Genomic DNA, 21,539 nt, shown 5'->3' on the forward strand with positions numbered 1-21,539 from the left:
CTCGGGTTTGGGCGCCTAGAAGCTCCAAAAATTCTTTAAAAAGCGCGAGGACCACGCAACGCTTCTGCGGGAGCACGGGAACAGGGTGGGGAGAAGGGCTGGGAGAGGGGAGTCGGCTCAGGAGCCGGTTCCAGCCTCGCGCCCCTCGCTCCACCGCCTCTTCTGGGCTCCCCCGGCTGCCCGCCCCGCCCCGCCCCGCCCCGCCCCGGAGCTGGGTCCGGAGCGCCTGGTGGGCTGATTCCGGAGCGTGGAAGGCAGCACGAAGCTTGGAGGCGAGAGGCAGGCGGCGGCTGCAGAGGGAGGCGGGGAAAAGGGGACCCTCCTCGCTGCTCTCCCAAGTCGGCGCGGAGCTGCCTCGGGCCAGGCTGAGGGCAGCGCGGCGGCGGCGGGGCCGGGCCAGGATGCGGGGCTCCCGGGACCACGCCGAGCGGGGCGGGCGGCGGCGGCGGGCGGATGGCGGGAGCTGTCCGTGGTGCTGAAGCGGTGGCGCCCGCGACCCGGGGCCGAGACAGAGGTGCCCTCCTGGGAGTTCCACCGTGGCCACGAGGCTGGGGCGCCGTCACTCACCGGCCCATGCCGGGGCCCCAAGCCCCGCGAAGGCGGCGGGACTGTCCTCGGCAGGACAGGTAAGGGGCCGTCTGGGGGTGCATCGGGACCGCGGAGCTAGGAACCGAGTCGGGATTGAGCTAGGGAGAGGGCAGTGGGGCTCTTCCCAGGAATGCGGGCTCCCCCAGAGATCGCGCTAAGTCCACCCCTACCCTTCACTCCAAAGGGTGAGAGAGGCCTGAGAGACTGGAGCCCAGGCAGGTACCTGGGCCCCCTGAACCCACACCACCAGGCCTTGACTTCTGGAACCCCAGTCTCTACCAGGGCTCTGCGGCACTAGCGGAATCTGAACCAACTTCACTAGCTTCACTCTCCTCCCCCAAGCATGCTTATCAGAGTGACAGCCTCAAGATTCTTTTGCCCTGGAAATGACCCTTGGGCAAAGGGATGGACCAAGCTTCTCAGGACCTATTTACCCATTTTTCCAGGGAAGGGAGGAGGTACCAGAAGATACCTTAATTTTTTTCCTGTGGTCCTTTTGACTCTCACAGAAAGAGGCTGGTTCTGCATCACACTTCCTGGTGCATGAGGGTAAAGAGTGGGAGAGCCCGAATCCTGGTTTTTGTTATGTGCCTGAATGCTGGTGACCCTACACAGAATCTCTCTTTGAAGCCCTTCTTCTTTTGGCAAGAGTGAGCTGAATGAGCTCATTCAGGCCTGCAACGTGCTTCCAGTTCTTCAGATCAGAGTTCTCTGAGTGCCAGAATGAATGTAGCAATCAAAATAGAGCTGCGCAGAGGAAGACCAACCTGCCACTGTGGCTGACCGCTGCTTTATCCCCATCCTCTCATCCCAGCACAGCTTCCCCACCTCCAGTGGTAGAAAGAGCGCCAGACTAGGAGTTCCTGGCTGAACATGGGCATTTATTGGCTTTAGACCAGTTATCTGAGCTCTCTGAACCTCAGTTTCCTCTCCCCTAAAGTGAGGATAAGGTAGCTGCTCGGCTCGCCTCAGAGAACCGTCTTGGAACTCAATGAAACAATGCACCTGACTGAAGGTTTGTCAACTGTACATTGGCACAGTGGTGTAAAGTGCTATCATTGTTCCCATCTACCAGCCAGACCTGCTGTCAGTAACCTGTTCACTTCCTTACCCCCTTTTCTCCCAGTATGGCTATGACTCCCTTCGTCCTTGGCTTCCCTGGGGTCCCAGAGTCAGTGAAACCCAAGTTATAAATCTTGAGAAGATAAAAGAGTTCCCTTCCCTTCTGTTCCATCATCACCTATTGAAGATGATAAAGGGTGAGAGTCTGACTGACAGTTTTTTCCCCAAAGAATCACAGATCTAGGGAAACAGCTCCTTGAAGGCAAAGATTGCGTTGTTTTCATCTCTTTGCATCCCTCCATAGTTCCTCTCCCCCATAGCACCGGGAAGATAGTAAGGACCCAGTAATTGGGTGTAAAATAAGAGAATGAAGTTTTAAAATATCTCAGAACAAAAGCATTTGACTGGACGTCAGGCGCCTTGTGTTCTGATCCCAGATCTGCCATGACTGTCTCAGGCAGTCCCTTCCCCTGTAAGCTTTAATTTTGTCATCTGTAAAGGAGTGTTGAACTAGCTGAGTTTTAAGATTATGAGTGGGGCAATCTGAGGGCTATTCTGAGCCCACAAATCCCTAAGTTCTCCTTGAACACAGGATACAGCTTCATAAACCTGATTTGAAGAGTAAGTTAATGTCCTTTCAATGAAGAACTGCATTTTATGAATGCAGTGGGATGGAGAAATAAGAACTAGGAAAAGACATTTATAGTTTTAGTGTTTTCTTATGATTCCCTTCTCTTCCTTATTTGCCAGGGAAAGCCATAAGTGTGTCAGACTTGCTGAGCTGGGAGGGACCCTGTATCTAAGCCAAGAGGCTAGGAACACATTTCTTTCCTAACATCCCTTGTGAGCAGCCAAAGGCTAGGGACCCAGACCTTGGCTATCTCCTCTCAGGGACCCTGTCTGACTGAGACTCCCCTCCTAAGAAGACTAAACAGTCAGGAATGATCTATCCTTGGGGAGAGCTTATATATATACACACACATATATACAAAATAAGCTTCTCTGACAATAATTTTTCTCAACTGTGGCAAGCCTGGCTGATGTGCAGAAAAACCTTAGCTAATTGGCACTTGGGTAGAGCTGAGTAAGCCATGCCAGTGACCTCCCCTACTTACACATCACCACCCCTCCCCCCATGTCAGCACTTTCTGGCTCCCAGCTGTTGGTGCAGCACTGGCAAGAATCAGCTCCTCAGAGTTAATGGACAGTCAGTAACCCCCATAACAAAGTGACAGCAGCAGTGACAGCAGCAACAATAGAGAGGGGCTTTATTTTCTGCAAGACTGGTCTGTGGGAGTGCTGGCTTGCTGCTGGGGCTAGAACCATGCACCACCCCTCCTTCTATAGCTGTCTGGGTAGACATCTCACCCCCAGAGCTGTCAGGGTTTGGGGCATCTCTGGTCAACAGGCAGACACATCTGGCTTCTCTCCCAGCAAGGAAAAACTACTCACTGGCTGCTTCTTATGTTCTCCTTCTGGACCTTCCTTGCTGAGGCTCCTCCTTTGACCACCACCCCCCTCTACAAAGCCTCAAAGGGAAGAAGGGAGTCAGCCTGGGCACATGATTGGGTGATCTTGGTTATCTGGGGCTGGGGGTGAGAGAGGTCTGAGGAAGAGGAAGAAATGAATGTCACTAAGAAATGTGTGTGCATAAAAGAAAGATCGAAACACTGAAATACACATATACAAGTCTCTTCCCCTGGGTGCCACACACAACATGACAGAAGAAGAGAAAATGATAATATCTGGAGATACCTGCACATTATTAACTAACTACCTCCAGGCTCAAAGGCCAATTTATCTGTGCATCCCGGGGTGACTTGCAGCCAAGTACACCACTCCAGCAAGAAAGAAGCAAAAGAAATGGTCTTCACTTTGGAAGAAAGAAACATTTCAGTTCCTTAAACCTTTGGCATTTCCAAAGCCCTTTATCTCTCAGGGGCTTGGTGAGCATCCTCCCTGGATCAAGGTCCCTTCTGCTACAAGCCAGGAGACAATGAGGACTGGTCTCATCCCTGCTCTTTGTATCCAGGTTCTCTCTTCTCTTGCCTCCTCCCTTATTCTCTATTCTTCCTCCTCCCTGCAGCTGCCACCACCTCCACCCCTCCCCAAGGAAGCCAGGTGGGGAGTGAGGGCTTGATGCTTTACCTCCCCATAATGTGCGCTTTCTTCTGCCATCAGATGCTCTGTTTGCTTGTAAGTGGTTGGGAACGAGCTGCTTCAGTGGAGAGACAGGTTGTTTCAGCGAGAAGAAAGATTTGATTTCTGCCTGAAAACGGACTAATTTGAGTAGTGATGCCACCACCTCAATCCTCCCAGCAATTTTCACCCTTGTCAGCCCCCAGACAAGTGGGTTATGCTCTGAGGGGGAGGCCACCCCAGCCCATGGCAGTCCTGGGTGGCAGTGATAGAAACCAAGGTAGACTTTTGTTCCCTGGAAGACAGCACCTTAGAAGATTTCCGTGGGTGTTGAGAAGTGTTCCAGCTATTCTTTTTCTATCTCCTGGGTTCCCTCCTCAGCCCTCTTCTCTCCCCAGCTCTGCTCTTCTCATTCTCTCTCTCCATAGGTCCCTCAGTAATTGTCAACTCTCTCTCCAGCCCTGACCACCACCAGGGCTTCCACTCCATACGTTCAACTGCCATATGGAGTTCCCACCCTAATTCCCCAAAGACACTTCAAGACCAACCTCGTCTGCTTCTCCTTCCCATCCTGCTCTTGCTTAGGGGGGTGTGTGTTTCATTGTTTCCAGCTCAATACTTGGTGGATCTTTGCAATCTAAATATTTTTTTCTTTCCAGCTCATGAAACACTTTCTGCTTCTGTTCCTCTAGTTATTATTTTCCTCCAGTCTTTATGTTGTGTCTTTCTGAAACTCCTATTGGATGGATATTGGGCCTCTGGGATTCTCCTCTGTCCCCCTCTCTCTGTCTCTCTCTCTCTCTCTCTCTGTCTCTCTCTCTCTCAAAGAGAGAGAACAGAAGGGAGGAGGGAATGGAAAGAGAGAAGCATCAACTCATTGTTTGACTGAGGTGTGCACGAAGTGATTGCTTCTCATATGTGTTCTGACTGAGGCTCGAACCAGAGACCTCGGCACTCAGGGAGGACACTTCATCCACTGTGTCACAGGCCAGGGCTCCTCCATATTTCTTTTTTTTTTTTTTTTTTTTTTTTGTACACACATACAAGTGTGTGTGCTTTTTTTTTTTTGTATTTTTCTGAAGTTGGAAACGGGGAGGCAGACAGACTCCCACATGTGCCCAACTGGGGTCCACCCAGCATGCCCACCAGGGGGCGATGCTCTGCCCATCTGGGGTGTTGCTCTGTTGCAACCAGAGCCATTCTAGCGCTTGAGGCAGAGGCCATGGAGCCTTCCTCAGTGCCCGGGCCAACTTTGCTCCAATGGAGCCTTGGCTGCGAGAGGGGAAGAGAGAGACAGAGAGGAAGGAGAGGGGGAGGGGTGGAGAAGCAGATGGGCGCTTCTCCTGTGTGCCCTGGCTGGGAATCGAACCCGGGACTCCTGCATGCCAGGCCGATGCTCTACCACTGAGCCAACTGGCCAGGGCCTGTCCTCCATATTTCTTAACTTTATTGCAAATGTTCCATCTTTTCGGCTTTTTGCCCTTTTGCTCTATATCTTAGGGAAGTATCTTAACATTTTCTTTTATATTAACAAGTTAGTCCTTACCTGTGTCCATTCTATTACCAAGTCTCTTTATTAAATTTTTGAAAATGTAGACAATTATTTTTAATCTCCCAAATACTTTTGTGTTCCTCAGTTGCTCCTTTTTCATAGCAGCTTGTTCTTATTTTATGGATGCAACATCTCATATCTCTGTAGGAGTATGAATTCAGGGAGCTTTTAAAGATCTTTTCTATAATTTGGATGATTTTTATCTTATTGGGTCAATTGTTCTCTGTATTTAATCCTTTTTTTATTTTTATGTATTCATTATTTCTTGTAGTCCATTCAGACTTATGAATAAAGGATGACGTTGATTAGCATAGGCAGCTGGTGTGGGTTTCCTTGGAAGCTGAGTACATTTGTTTCCTAACAGGCCTCGCCCTTGAATGGGACTTACCTCCAGGATCGGGGGCTGCAGGCTTCTTCACTAAGGAATTTCATCAGCTCTTTATCTCCCAAAGATTCTTCAACTTTTCTGGTCCACTGATATGATTCTTTTCTCTTTTCCAATTTTGTTATGATTTATTCTTTAAAAAATACGTAAAGAGAGCCTGACCTGTGGTGTGCCCTGGCTGGGAATCGAACCCGGGACTGGCGCAGTGGATAAAGCGTCGACCTGGAAATGCTGAGGTTGCCAGTTCGAAACTCTGGGCTTGCCTGGTCAAGGCACATATGGGAGTTGATGCTTCCAGCTCCTCCCCCCTGTCTCTCTCCTCTTTCTCTGTCTCTCTCTCCCCCTCTCTCTCCTCTCTAAAATGAATAAATAAATAAAAATTTTAAATTAAAAAATACGTAAAGAAAATAAATAGTAAAAAACATGCCCTGTCATTTTAATCGAACCTTAAGAAGGAGAAGAGGGGGTCATTCGTGCTCAAGCTGCACTCCTGACCCAGCAGCCCTTTCATAGATTTCCTGTCTCTGCCGGTGGAATTGCCTTCTCCTCAGCCGACAAAACCAGAACACTGGGAGTCATTCTCGGCTCCTGTTTTCCTTCTTCACTTCTACTTAACCACAAAGATCCATTTATCTAGCCTCCTGACTACTCCTCGGGTATGACTCTTCATCTCCATCTATTTTTCCATAGATTAGGTCCAGTTCTTCATCCTCTCCTGCCTCCATTTTTGCAGTAATCTCTTTATAAGGCTTGAAGCCTCCCTTCTAGTTCACCTCAAATCCTTTCTATGCACTGCTGCCAACCAGCGTGCTCTAAAACACAGGAATGACCAAATTGTTTCCTTGCTACAGCTATCATCATCTCCCCGCTGCTCACAGAAAATAATCTTCTTTGTATGGAATAAAAGAACTTTTCCCTTCTCCTGCTTCATTTCTTCAATACCAAATCCCTCTCCTCCATACAATTACTCCATGCTTCTGTGCTGTTTCCCCTGCTAGAAATGTGCTTCCCAGCCTGACTGGTGGTGGCGCAGTGGACAGAGTGTTCACCTGGGATGCTGAGGTCCCAGGTTTGAAACCCTGAGGTCACCAGCTTGAGCATAGGCTCACCAGTTTGAGCACAAGCTCCCATCAACATGATACTATGGTCGCTGACATGAATAAGGGGTCACTGGCTCACCTGGAACCTCCCTTACCCCCACCACCCCATCAGGGCACATATGAGAATCAATTAATGAACAACCAAAGTGCCACAACTACGAGTTGATGCTCTCATCTCTTTCCCTTCTTGTCTTTCTCTCTCTTGCAAAAGAAAAAAAAATGCTCTTCCCTCATTGTGTCACCTAGATGACTCATCTTCTTTCTTCAAGACTCAGTTCAAATGTCACCTGCTCTGAAAACCTCATCCTAGTTCCTATCATCGCCTCTACTCCCACCCGGGAGAGTCCCTCATCAGCATATGATAGCACTCTGTGCTGCTAAGGGAGCTTACCTCATTGTACTGAAATTGTATATTTGCTAGTCTGTATTCCCCACCCCTTCTCAATGCAGGTACCATTTCTTACTTATTTTTGCATTCTGAGGAACTGCTCAAGAAAGGTTTGTGGCCCTGGCTGGTCGGCTCAGTGGTAGAGCGTTGGCCTGGCGTGCAGAAGTCCCGGGTTCGATTCCTGGCCAGGGCACACAGGAGAAGCGCCCATCTGCTTCTCCACCCCTCCCCCTCTCCTTCCTCTCTGTCTCTCTCTTCCCCTCCCGCAGCCGAGGCTCCACTGGAGCAAAGATGGCCCGGGCACTGGGGATGGCTCCTTGGCCTCTGCCCCAGGCGCTAGAGTGGCTCTGGTCGCAACAGAGTGACGCCCCCTGGTGGACAGAGCGTCGCCCCTGGTGGGCGTGCTGGGTGGATCCCGGTCGGGCGCATGCGGGAGTCTGTCTGACTGTCTCTCCCTGTTTCCGGCTTCAGAAAAATACAGAAAAGAAAAAAAAGAAAAGTTTGTTGCGTAAAACTAAATGTGCCTGGGCCAAAAACACAGTCATAAGTGGGGACCATAATAATCCACTGATAAGCTTTTGAGAGGCAGAGCTGGGGCCCGGGGAGCAGGTAACCAGGGAACCTAAATCTGGACTGAAGAGGCAGGGAGACCCTCCCTGAGGAAGCGACTTCTGAGCTAAGAGCCGAAGTGTTCTGATGTGAGTAGTGGCAGTACTTCTGAGAAGTGAAGGGGAGGGAGGGGACAGAGCTGAAGGAGGGACAGGGCACCGAGGAAGGATATTCCAGTTATCTGTTGCTGCTTGACTGCCTCGGGACTTCGTGGCTAAAACAAAAAGACATTTTTATGATAGCTCGGGACTTTGGAGGTCAGAAATTCATGCAGGGCTGAGTTGTGTGATTATTCCACTCCGTGTGGCACACACAGAGGTCACCTAGTGGCCTTCTGCTGACAGATGGGCTGGTTTGGAGGGTCCAGAATGGCTTCACTCACATGTCTGGCATTTCGAGGATGACTGGAAGGCAGGGCTCAGCAGGCTCCATCGACAGGAGGGTCTGCACACATGGCCTCCCCAGCATGGCAGCCTCGGAGCAGTCCAACTACATACAGGCAGCTCGGGGTTCCAAGAGTAGTGAGTGTTCCAGCAAGCAAGAGGAAAGATGCGTGACCTTGGATCACTGGGAGTCTGAAGTCACGTGGCATCACCTTTGCTGTGCTCCGTGGTTAAAGCAGTCACAAACCCACTAAGATTAGAGAGGAGGGACATAGGACCTCCCCCCACCACCACCACCACTTCTCAATAGGAGCAATGGCAAACTATTTCCAGCCAAGTTTTATGGTCATCATAGTTGATTTCTCTTCTAAGCAAGGAAGAAAATGATATGTTTAAATGCTTGTTTGGAAGGATCAAGAGTAAGGAGCTCCCGATAGGAGAAAGAAAGGATGATTAATTGTGTTAGCTTCCTGAGACAAACTGAAACAAAGAAAGATAAGTTCCCCATTTTCCCTTGACTCTGACTCTGCCCACCTCTCCTTTTCCTCCATGTTTGCCCCTGACTTTCTCTTTACTGCCAGGTGCAGAGAGCTACAGCCATGACCCCAAGGAGACTTGGTGGCTCTCTTGATGATAACCCAGAAATCATCAAATCCAGCCCCTAGCCATCTACAAACAGCCATACTTCACAGTTTGTATAACATTTTACCTATTATCTGACTAGAGGGTAGTCTAGCCCCTATTGTTAAATGTTTCACCATTTGCCTGGATTTTAATCATTTGTATTTAATCTTCTACCTTACTAGGAGGCTCTAGCTTTTAGCTTTTATCTTTCCGTTCAGAGGCAATCTCTCTTGTTGCCCTGAAAGATAGTGCTGAGCAGTTCAGCTTTTCACAAAGGCTCTGTATTTCTATGAATCCAGACCTTAAGGTTATCTAGGCAGCCACCCCTGGGCTGCTAAATCACCCCAAATCTCTTCATCTTTCCTTAAAGCTCCTTTTCCCAGCCCCTTCACTGAGTTAACCCATTCACAACCAAATCCTCACCTCTCTCACCCACACTGTTTATCACAACACTCTACACACAGGCAGGCTCTGAAAGGTGTAGTAATGAAAGCCCAGGCTTTGGATTCTGTTAAGCTTGAGTTCAAATCCAGTCTCCATCACTGTTTAATCCTGGGCAAGTTACTGAACTTTTCTGAGTGTCAGTTTCTTCATCTGAAAAATGGGGAATAATAATAGCTAGCTTCATGCAGCTAATTATTATGTTACAGGATTCTGACAAGAGCTTGCCACATCCCAAGGATATGACTCACCTCCTAGTCCTTTTGGCCTTTTTCTTTTTTTTTTAACAGTGTTCATGATGCCTCTGCCCAAAGCCAACCAGCTATTGTGTGCAACAAACCAACTCCAGGCCCCACCCTGCAGCTACCCTGGGGACTGGATGCTGTTCAGGCCAGTGTGAGCTCGGGTCAAGCAGACTTGGCTCAAATGGGGCTCTGCCATGCTCCAGCTGTGTGATTTCAGAAAACCCATTTGAATTCTCTGAGCTGCAATTCCCCTACATGTGAAAGAGAATGGATTAAATGAGATACTACACTCAGTGAATGGTAGCTGACATAGAGTGACGTGAGCGCAGTGACTCTGCGATCATGTTTCCAGGGGTCATGTCCAGCTCACCACTCACCAGCTATGTGCATGTGGGCACTTTTCACTGTCTCAGGCCCCAGTGTCTTAATGTGTAAAATGGAGATAATGATGGCACAAACTTCATAGGATCACTGTAAGGCTTAATTGAGATAATATGTAACATTTAGAATTGTGCTTGGAACACAGTGAGAACTTGATAAGTAGGAGGTGTTATTATTTTATTCTCTTTGAATTTTTTTTGTATTTTTATATTTAAGGTGCATTGCTATAAGAAGCATATAGTTGGATTTTGTTATTTTAAAAATTCAGTCTTTGTATTTTTAAAAAATCAGTTTTGACATAGTTACAAGGAGTGAAGTATAGCATAAATATAGTCAATAATATTGTAACTATGTGTGGTGTCAGATGGGTACTAGATTTATTGAAGTGATCACTTCATAAGGTATATAAATGTCTAATTACTCCGTTGTACACCTGAAACTAATGTAACATTGTACAATATGTCAACTGTAATTGAAAAATAATTTTTAAAGAAATGAAAATAAAAGGCAAAAAAATCAGTTTTGACATACAATAAATCATTAATTTTAGTATACAATTCAGACAGTTTTTTGAAATACAATCATATAATCTTTACTATAGTCCAGGTAGAACAGTCCCATTGTCCAAAAACTCTTCATGCCACTTCATAGTCACTCCCTTCCCCCAACTCCTGGCTCTTAGCAACCACTGACCTGCTTTCTGTCACTGTAGGTTTACCTCTCTTGAATTCCATATACATGGAATAATACATGATGTAACTATCTTCGTTCTTTTCTGGGCAACCTTATTTCATTCACATTCAATGTAATTGTTGATATAGTCGGTGTAAGTCTAACATCTTACTATCTGTTTTCTATTCTTCTCATCTGTTTTATATTCCTTTTTCTCTTAATCTTTTCCTGTCTCATTTTGTATATTCAAGTATTTGTATTTTTTCATGTTCCTTATCTACCAGCCTCCCAGTTACATATTTCTTTACCATTCTTTCAGTGATTATCAGAGCAATGGTTCTTACAGCGTGGTCCCTGGACCTGCAGCATTAGTACCCTCAGGAACTTGTTACAGATGTGCGTGCCTGGGCCCATCCCATAACCATAAACTGAGAGTGGAAGCCGGTAGTCTGGGTTTAACGAGCCCTCCAAGTGACGCTGATGCTCACGAAAGTTTGAGAGCCCCGGCCCAGGCTGTGTGAGATCGCCTCAATCCAATTAGGGCTGGAGCTGATTCAAAGCCTGCTTTCTGTCTGGTTTCTGATTTGCTCCTTCTCCAGGGGTAGCCCTTAAAGAGGTTGAAAACTACGCCTGACCAGGCGGTGGCGCAGTGGATAAAGCATCGAACTGAGATGCGGAAGACCCAGGTTCGAGACCCTGAGGTCGCCAGCTTAAGCCCAGCTCATCTGGTTTGAGCAAAAGCTCACCAGCTTGAGCCCAAGGTCGCTGGCTCGAGCAAGGAGTTACTCGGTCTGCTGAAGGCCCGCGGTCAAGGCACATATGAGAAAGCAATCAATGAACAACTAGGGTGTTGCAACACGCAACGAAAAACTAATGATTGATGCTTCTCATCTCTCTGTTCCTGTCTGTCTGTCCCTGTCTGTCCCTCTCTCTGACTCTCTCCCTGTCTCTGTAAAAAAAAAAAGAAAAGAAAAAAAAAAACCTAGGGCTGTTTTCTCGATAAAATTGATAAAAACTCCAATTTTTATCCCCTACCCCCGACACTGCCAGGAGAAGGGGTGCCACGGGCCAGGCTCTCTTCTCCATGTCTCTCCCTCCTCTGGGACCCTGGCGCCTTGCCCCTCAGGTTCTTGCTCCCTTGGTGAGTCTTCATGCCCTCATATTTCCCCCTAGCTTTTCTCACTATTATCAGCAAGCTTGGTGTGACATGAGTCTGTCTGCCACAGCTAGGAGAGGGAGCCCGCATCCTATTTTTATTCTCCCACTAGAATTATAGCATCAAAGTGAGCATTAGGAACAGTTCAGGGTCTGGCACATGGCAAAAATCTCAATAAGTGCGAAGTTCTTCTTCTTCATCTCCCAGTAGTATCCCAGGGTCATTCTGAGCCAAGTTGTCAAAAATTGACACCTTCAGTACATTTTAGAGATAAGCAAACTGGTATTATGCTGCATTATGGTTGGACTCCAGTGCAATGGGACTCCAGTAGGAGGCTGTAATTGGGCTCCAGTGGATTCTTGGATGGCTTCCAGGATAGCTTCTTGTCCCTGGTCTGACTGGTGGCAGTGTGCTCTCCATTCCCAAATCAGGGACTGAAAAACCTTAGGGCCTATTTCACTTCTCAGCTCAAAAGAAAAAACAAGCCAGGGGCTGTGGTCTCCCAGATTCACGTTCTCTCCCTCTCCGCTTGTGGGCCCCAGATAACTAGCCCCAAATGCACAATTTGGAGCAATTGTCTTAGCTTCAGAATCCCAGACATCTTGCACCTGTCCTCTAGAGCCAAGTGCACCCCTGTGTGCACGTACACACACACTCACATAGGCACGCTCACCAGCAAGCAGGCAGGCACACAATACTGCATGTATAATAGGCACACACAGTCCGGAGGGCCAGGCAGCAGAGGTGGAAACGAAAATTGGTCTGTTTTGAAACTGTTCTCTTATTCCAGGGAACAGGGGGATGCAGTGCTAAGCAATGAGCCAAAAGGTCAGGCTAAGCCAGGCCAAGTGCAGAGAAGGCTGGCCCGGGGGGCCTGCCACCTCATCCTTCTGGGATCAGCTCAGTGACCTCTTATGTGGCCCCAGTAAGTTATGGGGAGAACACAACCTGTTAGAGAACTGTGCCCCTTGGTTGCCACTGGGTTTTCCACAATAGGGACAAACTGAAAGCCAAAGCCACCAGAATGTTCAACAATCAGGGACAAGTGAAGTAAATTATTAAGTTAAATAAACAGGTGCTACAGCCCCTAGCTTAGTGGCTTTATGGAAGTGGAGGGGGGGTGTGCATGCACACTTATCTGTGTGTGTCTGCATAGGCTGTGATGTTGTGCTCAGCCTCTAAACCCAGAAGAAACCCTCCAGCCTGGGGAAGTTTTAAACTGATTTTAGATAATTTGATTCAGAAGAAATCTATGCAGTTAATTTGTTCTGGTTTAAAAGCAGTACATGCTCATTGTAAAAATATATATATATGTGGAAATCTGAAAAACCATGGTGCAAAAAAGAAAATGGAAAAACACCTGTGCTTCTACCCCTGGAGATAATTGCCGCTGACATTTCGCTGGAGTTGAGATTACATGCACATACTGCTTTCTCTCCTGCCTTCTCCCTGGATCTGCAGTGAGCATTTTCTCATGTCATTCCTCTCTGTAAACCTGTTCGAAAGCTTTGTACCACCTTGTATTGTTGTATCATAATTTATTTAACTTGTCCCTGATTGTTGAACATTCTGGTGGCTTTGGCTTTCAGTTTGTCCCTATTGTGGAAAACCCAGGATCATATATCTTTGTATAATGAAGGGCTAAGAAGCCTTGCCTAACAGCACAATTCAGAAAGGCTGTGTGACTTGGTCTCAGAAGCTTAGCTGGGTGTACTTTAACCAAAGCAGGGTGGTTGGCAAAGCAGGAGGAAGAGCTGAAACCCAACTGCCCCTCCTGCCCTGGACGAGTGCCCTCCCTCCTGCCCTGGACGAGTGCCCTCCCTCCTGCCCTGGACGAGTGCCCTGGAAGTGCCTGCACCGTCTCAAGAGCTCCAGGGTCTGATTCCTGGACACAAGCATCCTTCTTTCCCTTCTGGGGAGCTGGACAGGTGACTTGTCAAGGCCTCCTGGTGAAGTAAGGCAGAGGGCAGGGCAGGGGGGAGTTGAATGCATTCATCTGCTTTGGGTACCCTGGACTGGTCCTCCCACTGTGTACCTCTGCCCTGCATACCGCATTCCACATGGGTGGCAACAAGGACCCTCCGGCCATATAAATTAAGAGCAGCTGGTAGAGAGGCTAGGGGACCTTTGGAAGCCATGTACTATAATCCCTGAGGTGGGTGAGAAGAGAGGCAGGCAAGGCTGGGACTAGGGCAGCCCAGGCAGAGTTGGAAAGTTGGGAGTTGACTCTCTGGCTACACTGTCCATCTGGTAAGTAGATGTCTTGCCTTTCCTTTGCTTCCCTCAGCCTGCTCTGAGGGGCCATGGTAGGGAATGAGAGGACTCTGCACTCACTGGGCTCTGAGCCGGCTCATCTGCCCCTGACTTTTGAAAGGCATCAGTCTGTTCTATCTATGAGTCTGTTTCTATTTTGTCAAAGAGTGGGGGTAGTTCACTTCTGTGGGCTCCTTGAGGCTATGGGATCATGAAATATTAGTGCCATCATTGACATCAGTGACCACTTAATTCAACCCCTCTTATTATGGATGGGGAAACTGAGGTGCCAGGTCAAAAAGCCAACAGAGGTGGGTCAGGAATGGAATCCCAGTGTACCTGACTACCAAACCCATGACTTTAATGATCACATGCCCTTCAACCCCACATCTGTGGGTCACATCTGCTGGTGCAAGGGAGGTTATGACAGGGGCTCAGAAACTGCCCTTGGGGGTCAAACGAGACCAGTCCTGATGGGACGCTGCCCAGAGGAGCTCAGACACAAGCTTGGCCTGACAAGACCTCTGCGGTGAGCTCTCCCAGCTCACTACCTGCGGTTGTCCTCAGCTCACCTGAAGCCATGGCAAAGCCTCCTAATAATGTCACAGCCAGCCCAGCCTCCTCTAAGCCACTCTCCACACATAGACAGGGAGAGGCTTCAGGACCCGTGAAGCTCCCTTAGACTGCAACAGGACTGCATGGTCTGGCCCCACACCCCATCTCATACTGCCCTCTGTACCCTGAAAGCACACTAGCCTCCCAGATTCTCAGACCTACCAGCCTTTATCTGGCCTCTGTATGAAACATGTTCCCCCTTCCCTCACCTTGTCAGCTGGTCCTCTTCTTTAAGATTTTAGCACCAGCCTGACCAGGCAGTGGCACAGTGGGTGGAGCGTCGGACTGGGATGCGGAGAACTCAGGTTTGAGACCCCTGAGGTCGCCAGCTTGAGCGCGGGCTCATCTGGTTTGAGCAAAGCTCACCAGCTTGGACCCAAGGTTGCTGGCTCAAGCAAGGGGTTACTCGGTCTGCTGAAGGCCCGCAGTCAAGGCACATATGAGAAAGCAATCAATGAACAACTAAGGTCTCGCAACGAAAAACTAATGATTGATGCTTCTCATCTCTCCATTCCTGTCTGTCTGTCCCTGTCTATCCCTCTCTCTGACTCTGACTCTCTCTCTCTGTCCCTGTAAAAAAAAAAAAAAAAAAAAAAAAGATTTTAGTACCAAAGCCTTCCCTGCCTTCGTGTGAGTCCATCCTACGTCCTTTTGTTTATTTGTGGTTTTTTTGTTTGTTTTGTTGTTGTTTTTTTTACAGAGAGAGAGTCAGATAGGGACAGACAGACAGGAACGGAGAGATGAGAAGCATCAATCATTAGTTTTTTGTTGCGACACCTTAGTTGTTCATTGATTGCTTTCTCATATGTGCCTTGACCATGGGCCTTCAGCAGACTGAGTAACGCCTTGCTTGAGCCAGCGACCTGTGTCTAAACTGGTGAGCTTTGCTCAAACCAGATGAGCCTGCACTCAAGCTGGGGACTTTGGGGTCTCGAACCTGGGTCCTCCGCATCCCAGTCCGACACTCTATCCACTGCGCCACCGCCTGGTCAGGCTGTTTTTGTTATTTTCTTTCTTATCATACGCCTTTATGCCCCCTGCTATACATCTTCAGGGCAGCCGTCTTCTCCACCAGGCTGTAAGCTCCATGATGATAACATGCGCATCCCTCTTCTTCTCTTTCTTCCTGCCTTTCTCACCACCACATCCCAGCATCTGTGCAGTGCCTGGCATGGAGCTGATGCTCAGTAAATATAAATGATAAATGGATAAATGATTCAACCAATCTGATGGGGTAGGTACAGCTGTTATCCCCAATTCACAAAGAAACAGAGAAGTTTCTGAAAAGTTAAGTAGCCAACTCAAGGTCCCACAGCTGGCTGGTGGTAAAGGGACCAATCAGACTACAGAGCTTGCGCTCTCAACCACTGCCAGTCCTGCGGCCAGTGCTCTGGCCTCAGGGTCTGTCTGTCTGTCTGTCTGTCTTGCGCTCCCAGCAGGCTCTGAGGACTGCTCAGCTGGCCCAGATTCCCTTCTCCAGAGCTGCCCCCAGAGCCATGGAGAGTCTGAGTGAACTACAGAACCCGCTGCTGCCTCGGAGCCCCGCCCACTTCCATAGCCACTTCCCCTACCCCGAGGCCTCGCCCAGCTGGCCGTGCCAGGGGAAGCTCTACTCCTTTCTCCTGGGAGGTACTGGCCCTGCTCGCGCCCACCAGCTCCTGGACCCAGGGTCCCTGCAGCTGGCCGTGGAGGCCTGGTACAGGCCAAGCTGCCTCTTGGGGAGGGACAAGGTCAAGGAGCCCAGGGCAGGCAGCTGTGAGACCAGCTTCACAGAGAACAGGGAGCCCCAGGCTGAGCCCATGGAGTGGTCCACAGAACCTGGCCAAGCAGAAGAAGATGTCACCATCCAGACTGTATCTTATGGGGTTCAAGGGGAGCTGCAGGGACAGGAGGACAACCAGGAGGAGGAGGAGGTGAGTACATGTGTTTAAAATACAGATTCCCAGGATGTGGAGTTTGATTAGGTTTGGGGTCCAGAAACCTGTATGTTACTGAGAAATGCACTTCTGACACAACTGTTATCCACACTTTGAGAAACACTAGCTTGGGTTGACTATTTAATTTTTAAATAGCATTTCTTGTTCTCGTTCCCTTAATTATATAAGTAATATACAGTTAATACAGAAAAGCACTGGAAGATAGCATTATTATTTTAGTGGATGATCTTCTAGCCTTTTTTATTCATGTTTTTATCTCATCCTACTCCCCAAGAGAGATCTTGCTATACCTAATTTTATAATCTGATATTTCTCTCTGAGCAACATAGTACAGTATTGCTCCATGTAATTTAATCTTTTTACAAGGTGATTTTATTATATTGTATTTTTTAGTAAGAAAGAGAGAGACAGACAGGAAGGGAGAGAGATGAGAAGCATCAACCCGTAGTTGCAACAACTTAGTTGTTCATTGATTGCCTTCTCATACGTGCCTTGACCAGTGGCTCCAGCCGAGCCAATGACCCCTTGTTCAAGCCAGCAACGTTGGGCTCAAGCCAGAAAACAAGGTGATTTTAAAGGGTTAAATGGTATTTCATGGTAAGTTATTCCATCACTTATGCCCTCAGCCTCCCGATCATTGGGCATTGTGATTGTTTCTAATCCTTCACAATTACTATTCGGTGATGAACATGCCATACATATACACTTAATTTCTTTCCTTGTGATGAATTCCTAAAAACTGGAATCATTGGGTCATTGTTAAGTCTTTCAGTGGAGAGCGCTGAGCCCACCTCACACTCCCATCAACAGCAGAAGAGACCGCCTGTTGTCACTCGTCATTGACACTGGTTAGTCCTGGACCTGGTCTCAAACCCAACTCCTGTTTTGCAGAGTGATGAGACCTCGACCGAGAGTGAGAGTGAAGACAACTTCCTCACACTGCCTCCCAGGGACCACCTGGGGCTCGCTATCTTCTCCATGCTCTGCTGCTTCTGGCCACTGGGCATTGCAGCCTTCTACTTCTCCCAGGGGGTAAGAGCCCGTGGGCCCAGGCCTTCCACCCTGGCCTCCCTCCTCCACTGGGGGCTTGGTGGAAGTGCACGCCAGAGGGGGCCCGGAGCCTGGTGGGCTGAGGCCGTTTCGCTGGGCATGCGGATGCTCCCTCTCATCAACACATCTCTCTCCCTAGACCAGCAAGGCCATCTCCAACGGGGACTTCCGCCTGGCCAGCACCACTTCCCGCAGGGCCCTCTTCCTGGCCACACTCTCCATTGCCGTGGGGACCGGTCTCTATGTGGCTGTAGTGGTGGCTCTGGCAGCTTACATGTCCCACAGTGGCCATGGCTAGTGGCCAGTAAGGTCTAGCATCCTGACTCCCCGCTCCACTCAAGAGGACAGCGGGACTTGAGGTTGCAGACCCTCTGGAAAACCCTGCCCCTGAAGACCAGCCATGAGTGTGGCTTGTTTGGGGACGCCTCCCAGGCTGCGGCCTGCAGGCTTCAACCTTCACTTCCTCTTGCCCACTGTCCCCAGCCCCAGAGCAGGGTCAGGGGCACCACTCTCCAGCCCGGGTCGTGTTGGGAAGCAGGAGGAGGTAGAGCTACCCACCACACCAACCAGACAGAGCACCTCTGGTTTGATGCCAGCTTGGAATGCAGCCCATCCTGCCCACTCCCCAGAATCTCTGCCCTCAGGCAGCTCACTACCCAACTCTGCCACCTTCTCCACAGAGGAAGAGCAGGAGGCTACAGGGAGGGGAAGGGATGCCCGTGGGACAAGGGACCTGACCCAGTCCCTTCAGCTCATAGGAGTCCCCACCCTGGGGACAGCCTCAGCTTCCCCAATTCCACGATCTGGCCTCAGATGCCCAAACCCCAGCCAGCCAGGAGGACAATACATGAGACACAGGGCCCCTGGCTCAGTCTGGCTCCGCACGGTGCTTATCTCTCCGAGGGCTTGTCAGACTCTATAGATTCTAGATAGAGGACTCTCAGGCATGTCACCTCCACACAAGGCCAGGGCTTCTCTGTGCAGGGAGAGAAGGCAGACGCGATGACAGAGATCCAGAAGTATTGCCAGACCCCATGGGGCTCCACACTCTGCCCCTGGTCCCCGCTCCCATCATCCTTTCCTGGACGCCTCTTGGGGGGCCCTGAGAGGGCACCATCCCAGGAAACTGGAGAGCATGCTATCAGAGGCCCACCAGCCCCTGAGCACAGGGCTTTACATCCTGCGGGAAAGCAGAGAGGAGAGGCTCTCGCTGAGTGTAGTGACTACAGATGAGGGGAGGGCAATGTTTGGCATGATTCCTGAGCAGCCAGCAGGGCTCAGGAAGGCTTCCTGAAGGTGGTGTCCCTTTGACAAGGTCTAGAAGGATGAAAAGAATTTATCTAAGGAATCTGCTTTCCCACAACCCTTAGTATTCATGGGCAGGGACATGACAGGAGATCCCCACGGGGGTTTCCAAGTTGTTTGAATTAAACCTAGAGCATGTGGGCTGGAACCAAACCGCAGCCAGTTTTGAGGCTCCACCAACTCAGAGAAGAGGGGCAGGCCTGTCTCTCAAAGACCAATGAGGTTCTCCCACCTCTGAATGCTGGGGGTCAGTGGCGGGCACCTGGTCAGCCTTGGGGCTTCTTTGTTGATGCCCCTGCTCAGAGCTGCTGTAAACTTCCCAGCCACTAGGGATCATCCAGAACTTCAGAGACGAACGGGCAGGCAGGAGAGCAGCACATTAGAAGTCAAGCCTGTCCGGGCTCAAGCAATAGGACCTCATTGTGCACAATGTGAGGACCTGGTCACTCCCGGGCCCCCTCCAGAGCCTGGGGCTGTGGATCTGCCACTGACCCACCTTATGCACTGTCCTCCCTCAGCCCAGGAGTCACCCAGACCTCTGTTCCCTGCACCCCCTGAAGTCCCACAGGCCCAGGATCAGCAGTTTTAATGTCACACTATTGTGTATATTTATCCTTGTAATAAACATTTCTTTAACACCTGGCGCCCTGTTGCTGTCCTTGCCTTCCTCCACTTTGCCTGTGTCCCATCCTTTGCCTGCTGCTCCAGCCCCCAGTGGCCTTCCTGAGAGGACACGCCCACAGCCAGGCCCCAGAAATAGTCATGGTCTACGCTGTGTCCTGGGCCTTCCCTCCTGGGTTGAACCTCAGTTGCTCACAGCAGCAATTTGCTTAAGAGCATTGAGGTGGCCTCTTTCTGCTGTCCTATTCCTCACTCCCCTGCTCCGCTCCCTGGGATCCCCTCCCAGTGAACTACCTGCAGTTGAATCTTTGTCTCTGGGTCGGTTTCTGAGGGAACCCAAACGAAGATACATACACGCATGTGCACATATATTAACATGCGTGCACAGGTGTGCCTGTGCCTGCATTTGCACACATGCACACACAAGCTTGCAGGAACAGACATGCAGCCATGTACACACATGAGGACAGCCCACACATGCACAAATACTGCGTGCACATTCTTGCATGTGTGTCAACACAGGCAGCGCTTGCACATTCAAAGGCTGAAGACGAGGTGGTGGCTGAGGAGTCTCCCCCAGCCTGCCCTGCTGTCACCCATCACCAGTCTGCTGGACCCTGGAAAGGACAGTGGACAGCGCATACCCCAGTCGGGGCCCTGCCAGATAGGCAGGCCACCGCACAGCCGGACGAGCCCTCCAGAACAGGGCTCCAGGCCTCCAGAGCAGCGAGAAGCCACTGAGTTTTTATTTTCAACCCTGGTCCTGCTCCCTCTCCCTTTTCTCACACACACACACACACACACACACACACACACACACACACACTCCCCAGCCTCCATCATCCCTTACCCCCAGCTGCAAAGTCACGCTTTGTAGGAGAAAATAGAATCAGGAACCAGCTCTGGGGCTTCCCTCCTGCAGCCCCCTCGGAAGGGCCCATGCTGTTCCGTCCTTACAACACAGACAGGGCCCCCTCCCCTGTCGGGCTGAGGCCTCTGCCTCTGGGCCTGCCTGGGGCACTTAAGGCCTCCTGCTTCCCAGCCTGGACCTCACTGCCTGGGGCTGGGGAATCACAGGGCCTTGCAGCTAGCCCCCTCCAGGCTGGCTCCTCTGGCCAGCCGAGAGGTTGGGGGCAGGGAGGGTCCCCTGGGTAAAGGTGCCCTTGATAAGCTGCAGTGCCAGCACATCTGTGCAAATATTACCAATTATTCTCCTCACTATAAACACCCAGCAGGAAGGCAGGGAAGCAACCAACCCAAACTGTTTAAAATAGAAACTGAAATTGCTGCACAGGGATGTCAGGGTAGCTGGCAGCGCAGGGGCCCTGCAGAGGAATCGGGGGTCTCCTCACACAGCTGCCCTCCAATTGCACCTGCTACCCGCTTCCCCCATTCTGCAACCCCACCTCAACCTTCTCCTCCACAGGCCAGGTGGAAGGAGCCAGGAGAGGCCTCGCCTGGGGGATAGACAGTCTCAGCACATTTCCTGGACTTAGCCAGGCCCGAGCCCCACCCAGAGGATGAGACAGGGGTGTGCAGAGGCCAAGTTATCAAGGACATAAATCCTAACTGACACAGTGGGAAGAAACACGGGAGGTGATCTAGCCACTGTCACTCATGCTACAGATGAGACAACCGAGGTCCAGAGAGGGAGGTGAGTTGCCCAGTGACACCCAGCAGTGCATGAGCCAAGCTCAGGCTCTGCCTCCAGGCCCAGGAGTTTCTGAGCTAGGCTGGTGATGCCGCTGCCTGCCATGGAAACGGAAAACCCAGGGCAACAGCTGCTGTGGGGTGAGTATTAACGCACGTGCTCCCCCAGCCTCCCCTCCAAGGCTGGTTTCTGCTTCAAAGGCTTCCCCGCCAGCCCCTCCTGGGGGCTGATGCCCTGGCCCTTCCATTGTGTTGGCACGGTGGTGGTGGTGGTGGTGGTGGTGACAGCCTTGCCTGCCCCTGCCCCAAGCTCACAGCAGCCCCCACCCCCGATAGGTGCTCTCACATCCTCTCTGTGTCAGCGGTTGGTGATCCTCTGGGGG

General features: G+C 50.3%; 1 protein-coding gene across 3 annotated transcripts; it reads left to right on the forward strand.

The window, feature by feature from the left end:
- Positions 1-553: 553 nt before the first annotated feature.
- On the forward strand, positions 554-19,528 carry SYNDIG1L (synapse differentiation inducing 1 like). Of its 3 annotated transcripts, none has more exons than XM_066277001.1 (4): positions 554-626; positions 16,033-16,506; positions 17,422-17,562; positions 17,720-19,528. In XM_066277001.1, exons 2-4 carry the CDS (start codon positions 16,090-16,092, stop codon positions 17,876-17,878), a joined length of 717 nt encoding a protein of 238 aa, XP_066133098.1. In that variant the 5' UTR covers positions 554-626; positions 16,033-16,089; the 3' UTR covers positions 17,879-19,528. The 3 variants fall into 3 exon arrangements, with proteins under 3 accessions (XP_066133098.1, XP_066133097.1, XP_066133099.1); XM_066277000.1 differs by having other exon boundaries at positions 568-626; positions 16,030-16,506; XM_066277002.1 differs by lacking the exon at positions 554-626 and adding an exon at positions 7,873-7,912 and having other exon boundaries at positions 16,030-16,506.
- The last annotated feature ends 2,011 nt before the right edge of the window (positions 19,529-21,539 follow it).

The sequence above is a fragment of the Saccopteryx bilineata genome, chromosome 4, assembly GCF_036850765.1.
Source record: "Saccopteryx bilineata isolate mSacBil1 chromosome 4, mSacBil1_pri_phased_curated, whole genome shotgun sequence".
NCBI classification, from domain to species: Eukaryota; Metazoa; Chordata; class Mammalia; order Chiroptera; family Emballonuridae; genus Saccopteryx; species Saccopteryx bilineata.

Coding starts and splice junctions, on each gene's coding strand:
- SYNDIG1L (XM_066277001.1), top strand. CDS start 16,090: ATGGAGAGTCTGAGTGAACTACAGAACCCGCTGCTGCCTCGGAGCCCC. Junction 16,507..17,421: donor ACAACCAGGAGGAGGAGGAG/GTGAGTACATGT, acceptor CCTGTTTTGCAG/AGTGATGAGACCTCGACCGA. Junction 17,563..17,719: donor CCTTCTACTTCTCCCAGGGG/GTAAGAGCCCGT, acceptor CTCTCTCCCTAG/ACCAGCAAGGCCATCTCCAA.